The sequence below is a fragment of the Euphorbia lathyris genome, chromosome 6, assembly GCF_963576675.1.
Source record: "Euphorbia lathyris chromosome 6, ddEupLath1.1, whole genome shotgun sequence".
Lineage (NCBI taxonomy): Eukaryota > Viridiplantae > Streptophyta > Magnoliopsida > Malpighiales > Euphorbiaceae > Euphorbia > Euphorbia lathyris.
In genome coordinates this window covers 75,229,591-75,239,784 of record NC_088915.1, presented here as the reverse complement: position 1 = coordinate 75,239,784, position 10,194 = coordinate 75,229,591, and the positions used below count along the sequence as shown (strand labels likewise).

The window sequence follows — 10,194 nt, the reverse complement described above, 5'->3', positions numbered from 1 at the left end:
ACACTTATAAAATTTAGGAAGCTAATCTACTTTTATGGACAAATTCAGTGAGTTGGTCATACAAAATAATCAAGTTCAAAGACCTGGCAATTGTCGTGTTTCGTGTCAAAATCGTGTTATCTCATATTTATGTTCCATATGGTTTTATATGTTATAAATGCTAGAAAAATGATTTTCGTGTCAATCGTGTCGTGTCAGTCGGGTTGGCTCTGTAATCGTGTTTTCGTGTCAGAAATTGCCACCTCTAAGTTCAATGAGCGGGTAAGACACTTACAAAGTTTAGGGAGCCAATTAAAAATAAATGAACTTTCTTTTCCCCATACTCAACAAATAATTACATTCCTTCCTCAAATTCTTACAATCAATTCAATTAACCCCAATTTGATGATTACGGGGTGGAAGCTTTTCCTTCTGTTTTTTCAACAACAACTTCTCTTACCCAAAGCCATCACAGCCCTTCTAAAACTAAAGGCCTATATACACAACATACTTTGGGCAGAAAATTAAAAATAAATTAAAACAACTTTCTCAACCCCTCTTTTCTTTGCCTTAAAACTTCATCAAGTTCCCATCTTTACGTTAGTTTTCTTCTCGACTCGAGCTTGCATTGGAGGCGGTTTCGGGGTTCGACAACGAACTGGTATGAAGCTGATTCCGGCAGCCAACGGGTTGTTCAGGCGGACAAGGGACCGGTGCTGGATGTGCTATAAATGTAGGAACATTATCTCCAGGCATCAATACTGAAACACCATTTGCATATACAGTCATCTGTATAAATTAAACAGAATATTAATTAATACAGTTAGATGTTAATTAGTCATTGTGTGAATGCATTAACTATGTTTTGACAAACTCTAAACATTAATTATTTGTTTATGTTAATCGAGGATTACAAGATTTAGGATGTTATCAGAGAACTGTTATGTTAGAGAACTGTAAATTCTTCAATTAAATTATATATAACAAAGGAAGAACAACAGACAAGGAAAGACATGAATAACAACTTAACTATTCCTGATCACATGATAGTGTTTTAAATATTGCATCCTGTTCTGCACCTTTTTCGGTGTCAAAACGGATTATCGTGCCATAATTGTAAGGGAAATTATACCCATGGCCCCTCAACTTCAAAAAATGGACGTTATAACTTATGAACTTTGCACTTTACTAACAAAACGTCTCATTTTACCGTTGATCGAGTCAAAATGAATGACAACGACCTCAAAATGGGAAAGTCCAAGAATTAAAATTGTTTAGAATCACATTTGTCAAGAACCACAGTTTTCGATTTTCCAAATCCTTTCTCTCTTCTAACCAAAGAAGAACTAAATCATCTCAAAACCAAAACCTGCTAGTGGAGTGACCAAAGGGAAAAGTTCAGGAACTTTTATGTTCGGTTTTGAAGTTGAGAGGCCATAGAGAAAATAAGACCAAAGTTGAGGCACCATAGGTATAATTTAACCCGATTATATATGATGAAAGTAAGAGGGTGAGCCTTGGCGCAAAGGTAAACTTTATTGTCGTGTGACCGAGAGGTCACAGATTTGAGTCTTAGGAGCGGCCTCTTGCAAAAAAAAAAAAAATTGGCAGGGGAAGACTTGCCCCCAATACACCCTTGTGGTGGGACCCCTCCCCGGACCCTCGCTTAGCGGGGACGCGTAGTGCACGGGCCGCCCTTTATATATGATGAAAGTAGAACAAAAATAATTAATCATATCAGATAAACCATGTTGCAACAGAAATTGAGAGGCTTATTTCTTTCTCAATATAACAATAGTTCCAACAGATGGAAATAAATGAGTTTGGATCCACATGACAGCTAGATTTTGTGACTAAAACCTACATGTTACATATTTGTTATTTGTCTAATTAAGATGTTGAATCCTATGCTCCACATTGTTAGGTCTTTTGCATTTAAGAACATGTTTACAAAATATGGTATGATGATATCCTTACACCTTTACTTTTGTTTTTTCTTGGACTTTTCCTAATTGACACAAGCCTTCATTGATTGGTAACCAAACATCCCATCAACTCAATCATCATATAAAAGTGGAGCCAATGTGTTCATTTGGGAATCAGCATCCGAACAAGATTAACTGTTTAACTTCTACTCCTGGACCCCTTAAATTGTTGTGTCTCCCTAACTGATAATCTGAAAACAGTTCACAAAGAGTCCTGTCTAACTTGATAAGAAGGAATAGATATGGGTCCTTATTAACATGGGATAAAGGTCAAGTTTACCCCTTCAGTTATTGCAGAAGTTCGAGTTTGCCCTCCTCGTAGAAAATAGCTGAATTTTACCCTTTCCGAAGGGATTCTGTGGCTAATTTTCGTTCGGGGTACTTAGAAAAGGGTAAAATTGGGCTATTTTAGACGATGAGGGTGATACTGAACTTCCCCAATAACCTTAGAGGCAAATTTGACTCTTATCCCTATTAACAATCATATCAAAGTGTCACGGACCAAATGCTGTGACACGCAGACAAGGGGGATGCTTGAATGTGGGATATGGGACGGCTATAATTAAGAGTGTGTGCTATTTAGGTGCTGCCTTAGGGTGTGCATCTAGGCACTATACTGGTTCAGGAGCTCTTCCTGCTACCCTGATGAACCTCGGGATAAATGGAGTCCTGGGGTCCACACAGGAGATGCCTCTGCGCGAAAACGCTGACCCCGTGACACACAGTAGGTAAAAATACTCTAATCTTGTAATTGGGGTTCGTGTTGAACCTAAGCTTGAAAATTAACAATAGGGTAGAATCAAAAGGTGGCCATTTTGTGTTTTGTAAACCAAAGAGGTAATAATATTTTTCTACTATTTCCGGCTATTTTTCAACAGCTGAACTAAACAGACTCTTAGATGAACTTAGAAACCTTGCAAGGAAGGCGAACTCGAAACATTCCAAGTAACAACATACATTTACAGTAACTAGATGACTAAAAAAATTAGATAATTTTATAAAGCCAAGGCTTTAAAAATTAACAAGAAGGTAGGATCAAAGGGTGGGCCTTTAGTGTTTGTTAAAAGATGTGATGCATAATGCAAAGGACCCTCATAGGATTCTGGATACTAAAATATCAACCTCAATTAACATAGTTTATATATCCCATAATAATAAAACACAACCATAGTCTTCAAAGACAGTTGGAGTGGACACACATAGATTTCTTAAAAAGATTATAAATTGGGGATTTTCCAAAGGAAGGAGCTTTGTCCGACCAAGGATAAAGAATTGGGGCTAAAAGTATTATAACCAACCAACAGCTACTGATGTATAAGTGGGTTCTCTAAAACAAATAAAAGGTACATCTACTGGTGTGAGACCCTCTCCTAATTGGGGCCAACCCATTCATTCAATTGGCAACTTCTTGTAGGGGCCATTGCCAATAATCATAATAGGAGACAAGACAGTTTTTCTATATGATGCAATTTTGACTAACAAATTCACATAAAGACCCCATCCTGAGCGGTGGCGCCCGGATGGAAAGTCTAGCTAGATGCAACCTTAAGATTTGTTTTCAATACATGTAGACGTGATTGAAATTTGTAAGGTGGCACCGGGATGAGGACTTGAATTGAAATGAATCTCACATTGGAAATATAGAGATGAGGACTTGAATGAAATGAATCTCACATTGGAAATACAGAGAGTCACTTAGCTATATTAGTAAGATTTTTTTTCAATACATGTAGATGCGTTTCAAGGAGGACGAACCTTGGCGCAACGGTAAACGTTGTTGTCGTATGACCAAGAGGTCACGGGTTCGAGTCTTAGGAGACGCCTCTTGCCAAATAAATTGGCAAGGGAAGGCTTGCCCCCAATACACCCTTGTGGTGGGACCCCTCCCCGGACTCTCGCTCAGTAGGGACGCGTAGTGCACCGGGCCGCCCTTTTTACATGTAGATGCGTTTCAAAGAATGGAACTTACGCATCAAGGAATGGAACTTGGGGCAAAGCGGACAATATATGTTATTGGACCAAGCTGTTACAATCAGATTACATAAAGTCTAGGGGTAGACTGGATTACACAGGACTAAAAGATATCAAATTCATTGAAATAAAATAAATGGAGGATCAAAATTTGCATAGAAATGTAGCAAAATTGAGATTATTCAGCTTAGACATCTCTGATGGTTATGGAGGTTTCAGATTTGGTATTGGGGCATGGCTGATTTCTGATGAAGCAAAGAAAAATAGGGAAACGAAAAGGCCTAAAAAAGAACCAACCTTGACAGATAAAATGCAGAGAAACAATAGCAAATAAATTCAAAAACTCATTGAAATTAAAATAAATTCATCTCTGACAAGCATAATTATGAAAAAACTGAAAAATCAAAACTGCATTTGGGAGAAAGAAAGAAACCCATTAGCCTAAAAAAACTTTATGTCAGAGCAGCATCATTATCTACAAAAATCAAAATAACCACCGAAAACTCCACTCAGACCAAACAACAAACACTAAGAGAGCATAACATTTCCCCAAATCCAGCCGAGAAAAGCCAGGCATTATCAAATTAAGATGAAACTAAAACAGTAAACAACACAAAAGATCAGTGAGACTCACTTTGGGGGACGGATGTCCAAGCTTGGGATTGAAATTCATCTGAGATTCAAGATCGCCGCCATGAGTAGTTCTACCACCACTACCACCAGATGAGGGTCTGAGAAATCTTTCAAAAATAGCCATAACTAAGAACATAGAGATGAGAATAGCAGTAGCAACAAACCCAAAAGAAACAGCATTAACAGAATTATCAAAGTGTCTCCAATGCTCCTCTCTTTGAATGTTTAACAATGGAGCTCCAATTGGGGGCCAAGCATTATAAACACCATCTTGTTCCCCCATTTTTGGAAATTCAAAAATTCAGCAAACAAAAACCCTCTCCTCCTCCTCCACCACTCCCATTATCATCATGAGATTAGATTTATGGAGTATTATCAAAAGGTAAGGCGGTAGTTAAGGCTTTTGATTTGATTATTTATTTAATTTTCCAGCAGAATCAAAGGTTGGAGCTTTTTGGAGTTCCTCTAATTTCAAGACCTCAAAAAGGAGAAACCCAACAGAGAGGAGAGAAAGGGAAGCATGTGGGTATGCTATCTGCAAAGCAAAAGTGGTCACGAGAGAGAGAAAGGAGAGAGCTTTGAAATTTGGACAGCTCTGCTTCTTTTATAAACTCATTTTTTGAGATTTGCAGAAATTGGAAATAAAGGTTGTTTAGACAGTTGAAATTGACTTTTCAGTTTATTTTAGTAATTTTTAATCACAAACTTCATGGTAACTTTTATATATTGCCTAAAATCTTGTGGGTATTTTATTAACTGTAGTAAACTTCAAATTACTGCTGTAATTTTAGGATCAGACTGTCAGGTTGCTGAATGAATGAGGGAGTGAGTGAGTAGCATGGGTCATTATAAATTTTTTTATGAAAAAAAACCTCTCTGTTTCTCCATATTCCATTCATATTTATAGATCCTCGAAGGAAATCAACTACTACAAAAATCAACTACTACAAAGAGTAAAAAAAAAAACTATAAAATGTACAACTAAAACAAAAAGATAAAAAATTTCATACTTCTCTTAGAATCTAAATCCGCATGAAAGTAAATGCAAATCAATCATTACTTGGTTTTTTTCCAGCCAATCGGATCTGAACTCTTTCTACTGATGCAACCTCGTATCCATAGATCTATCATTTACGTATAAGATGATATGTTTTCGCTCTTACTGAACCCGAAAAAAGTGTAAATGAAAGAGTTATAACTGACAAATGCAAATCACATGGAATAAATCCGATGAAAAGTATAGATTTCAATTTAAATAAAAAAAATGACAGAGAAAAGAACACTAAAAATATGGGATAGGAACATAGATGGGAGAAAGAAAAAGAAAGAAATTCTATTTTCTTCCTTGTCCGAATAGGTCTACTTACTTTTGTTACCGATTAGAAGACATATTCATGGGTCGGGCCTAACCGGGCTTGTCACATAATTACTTTGTCCAAGCCCAACCAAGCCCGCACTATATTTACATCGGACTCGGGCCGGGCTAGGCCAAGCTAAAAGAACTAATTCCCAAGCCCACCCCGGCCCGACCCAACTAATATCGTTCTATTTTTAAAAAATTAAAATTGAACTAAAAAATTATACTATAAATATAAATAATAAAATACAACAAACTAAATTTTAGATGATTATTTCAATAAAAATCAATTAACACAATCCTAAATAAAAAATACGTTTTTTGATAGTAACAAATAAAAGAGTAACAAAAATATGTACATTTTCACCGATTCTAAAAAATATATGGTTTGGAAATTTTTATGTTGAAGAAATTTAAAAATTTTATTTTTGGAATATAAAGTTTATTAAACTATAAAAGTTATTAAATTAAAATTTCGGGCCGGGCTGGGTTGGACCTGGGTTTTGAGATAAATCCCAAGCCCAACCTACTCTATATGCGGGCCTAAGTGGGCTTGGGCCGGACCGAGCTCATTATAAAACATATACGTCCAAGCCCCGTCTTTGAAGAGCGGGCTTGGACGGACTTGGCGGGTCAGTGGGCTTTTGAACAGGTCTACCGATTAGCCATTGGAGGCTTTAAATTGGCGCCTGATAGAAAGAAGAAAAGAGAAAATAGAAGATTGTAGTGGTTAATGTAACAATTTTCAAGAGTGTTATTTGTTAGAGTTTTAACTAGTTGTTAGGTTTGAAATGGAGTTTTTTTTATGAAAAGTTCTAGGTAACAACAACATTTTCTTTAAAATTCGTTTTAAATAAACTTAAATGAAACACTATATTCGGGTTCGTTTAGTTCAATTGTTACTATTTGTTATTCACTGTTATTGATTGTTGTTTATTTGTTTATTATTTTAGTTGATATTAGTCATTTATTATTTATTTATTAGTGTTTGGTAAAATTATGACTAATTGTTACTGTTAAGTGGAGCTATACGTTGTTCATTTTGATATCTTACTAAAAGGGTTAATGATGACATCTACTATTAGTAGGTTGGCTCCCGTAGACGGATTTTTCAGAACAATAGAAGAATTTCATCAAGCTTACAAGTCATAGTGGTTTTGGGTTGGGGTGAACGATAACATCACCAATTGTATCTATTATAGATGCTTATTTGCCACTAACTCGAAAACCAACCATGTCAATCAAAAAACCTAAACGAAGGAGAGTGAGCTTACAGTCGAAAAAGATGTGGCTCTATGATATAGTTTGTCCTTTCATGAACAAATGACTCATTAGGACATGATTGAGGTCGTTCGTCGAAGGGTTCTTGTCACCCTCCAGAAAGACACTAGGAAGATACTCCTGTCTGAAGACAAATGCTACAACAAGCTTCTTAAACGTGACCATTTTTTTAACTCTTAATATTGTTTTCTTTTGGATGTAGACATCAATACTAACTTGTTTCTTCATGATGCTTTATCAATAAGGAGAAAAAAATAGGTTGTTGATGGGACTTTTACGATAAATATTGGATAGAATGCTTCTGTCACGGCCTGGCCTAGTGTCCCTACTGAACAAGGCGTTTCCATCCTAATGGGGCAAGTGCCTTCTGTTGAACAACACGCGTATGCTCCTGCCGAATAGGCTGACACTCTTAAACAACGGACTGTTATTCCTACCGAACACAGTACCCTTGTTGAACAGTCTTCCCCTCCGATTGGAAACAAGGTTGCTAAGTAGCTAGAGGTGTTTACTGGCCCTTTAAGTCTGAATACTTCTCCTACTGTGGTGACTAAGGGTCTGCTTGGATTGAGGTTAGTGGAGGTTAATTAAAGGGAGATTATTTGTGTAACCTTGCTTGGGAAGGAGTTTAAATGGAGGTTATTTTTCTAACATTGCTTAACCTTGCTTGGGAAGGAGTTTAAGTTTAAATGAGGGTTAAATGGAGGTTCAAAAACCTCCAATTTCAGTCCCACCAAATTGGTGGGATCTGGAGGTTCTCTAATCTCCCCTCCCTTCCCCTCCCTTTAATGAACCTTACGAAACTTTCATCCAAGCAGACCTTAAAGGGGCTCATGACCCTATTTCCAATAAAGGAGTTGGAAATATCCCAAGAGGAGAATCACTTTCATGGGCATTCCTTAAACATAGATTCTCCTAGGTTTGCGGGACCGAAGATGAATGACCATTTGGTAGATGACTCTAAGGAACGTTCGAGCCAGCCATCGTCGAATAGACTGAAGGCCTAATGGGATCCGCTCAATGCCCCCTTTATGCATGATAAATTTTTTTCTCTCTGTATCTTTAGGAGCCACTAAATAACCCATTTAATCGAGGTTTTCCAAACATCACGCATGTAATGATGCTATTAAAGTCGTCATTTCAGTTTCCTAGGCTTAAAAGCCTATAAAAGGGAGAGATGTGAAGTTCATTTCTTTCTTCTCTGTTTTCTTATATTCTATGTTTTCTATAGTTCATTTTTTTATTAAAGAGTTTGAGATTTTCAAAGTTCGAGTCTACCATTCCTTTAACACTAACTCTTTTATTTCTCATTTTTCTTCTTTTGGTGTATGAAACGTTGATTTAAAATATTTCTCACAAATCACCTTTAATATATGAAAATAAAATCTCATTCATCATAGTTCTAGAAAAAAAAAATGCATATTTACTTATTGTTTCAATGATTTTGAATGCAAATTTCAATCTAAAATATGAAATTGGTTTATGATGTGACAAAGTCATTAAAGCTTTATTTTGCCAACTATATAGTTCTTATCCTTCTTTTTGCAAATTTTTCTCAATTGAAACTACAATTGTATAATTTAAGGTCAATTATTTTACAACTTTATTATTATTATTATGATCATCTATATAGCAATTCAACCAACAACTTTATGCAACTTTAAAAGACCCAATTCTTAATCATGGCTAACATCTTTCTTTCCTATGTCTTTGTGCTTACCTTTAATTGCAATATAAAATGGACATATAACATGCATATTTAAAGTTTAATTTTTATTATTTTTATGTTTTTCCTTTCAAGAACAAGCACCCAATAAAAACAATAAATATTTTTTAAATAAATAATTTAAAATGGAGCCCAATTGAGTTGTGGTCCATTTTATTTTTTTTATTCATTTTTTAGTAATTAAGTTATCCATTTTTCCTTTTAATATTATGTATTATCTTTTATATTATTAGCTACATTATTGTCTAGTTATTTTTCATATTAATTTATTGCGTATGTACTAATTTATATTTTATAATTTGCTTACATCACAAGCATGGTTTTTTTTAAAAGCATGAATTAAATGCATGAAATGTTTATAATTATGATGCTTTTTAAAATGTTATTTTTAGATTTAATATTTATTAATTTCGATTGTATACTACATTAAAATTTAGCAGTTCATATAATGAAAAGAGTAAGGGTCTGTTTGATTCAGCTAATAGTTGTTGCGGTTGCTGTTAGTTGTTTGCAGTTGCAGTAAGCTGTTAGCTGTTGTTCTAAGCTGTTTGTTATTAGCTGTTTAATTACTAGTGTTTGGTAAAATTATATTGAACTGTTGCTGTTCGGATTTAAAATGTCTAAAATGAACATGTTTTAAATTAATCAACGATGAAATTATAAAAGGAAAAATGTGAAAAAATGCGCATAACGTTTACAACTAGAAATAATTTTACTTTTAATGTCTAAAATGGTACAATTTTACCTATAATGCTGGCAGTTAAAAACAATTTTACCTCTAACATTGGTAAGTTGGGTCGATTTCAGATATTATTAGAAAATATAGATATTTTATTTCTTATTATATACCAATTGCACATACCGGTAGTTCTAAAAAAGATATTTCGTATTTTTTTGTGATCTAATAATAAAATTGAAAATTAATATTTATAAATTCGATGAAATATCGGAATTTTTTTGTCCAACTTGTACAAAAGACAATAATGGGGTATTTTTGCACCTTATCCTATTATAAAATAAAAAATGTGTTATACAAATTAATAAAAATAATCTATATAAAAAATAAAAAATTTATTGAACGCAACAAAATCTTGTTTTCCGGTAATTGTGTTGTAGAAATATAAACAATGTTAAAGAATAAACATATTTTGTGGAAATAAGAAGGATAATTCTGTCAATATCAACTAACTGCAAACAATTGTTTATGAAAAGCTCCAAATAGGATCTTTTTGTGAAACGCTCCAAAACGCTGCAGTTTCCAG

At 34.7% G+C, this 10,194-nt stretch overlaps 1 protein-coding gene across 1 annotated transcript; it reads right to left on the bottom strand.

Annotated features, from left to right (window-relative positions):
* Positions 1 to 298: 298 nt before the first annotated feature.
* LOC136234186 (uncharacterized protein At5g65660) lies at positions 299 to 5,176 on the bottom strand. The gene is made up of 2 exons (XM_066023975.1): positions 4,570 to 5,176; positions 299 to 768 (listed from the first exon to the last, which is right to left on the bottom strand). Exons 1-2 carry the CDS (start codon positions 4,849 to 4,851, stop codon positions 580 to 582), a joined length of 471 nt encoding a protein of 156 aa, XP_065880047.1. The 5' UTR covers positions 4,852 to 5,176; the 3' UTR covers positions 299 to 579.
* Between the last annotated feature and the right edge of the window lie 5,018 nt (positions 5,177 to 10,194).

Bases quoted from the DNA above. Each gene is read 5' to 3' on its own strand.
- LOC136234186 (XM_066023975.1), bottom strand. From the start codon at position 4,851: ATGGGGGAACAAGATGGTGTTTATAATGCTTGGCCCCCAATTGGAGCT. The intron at 769-4,569 runs GTGAGTCTCACT...TAATTTATACAG, and splicing joins TTGGACATCCGTCCCCCAAA to ATGACTGTATATGCAAATGG.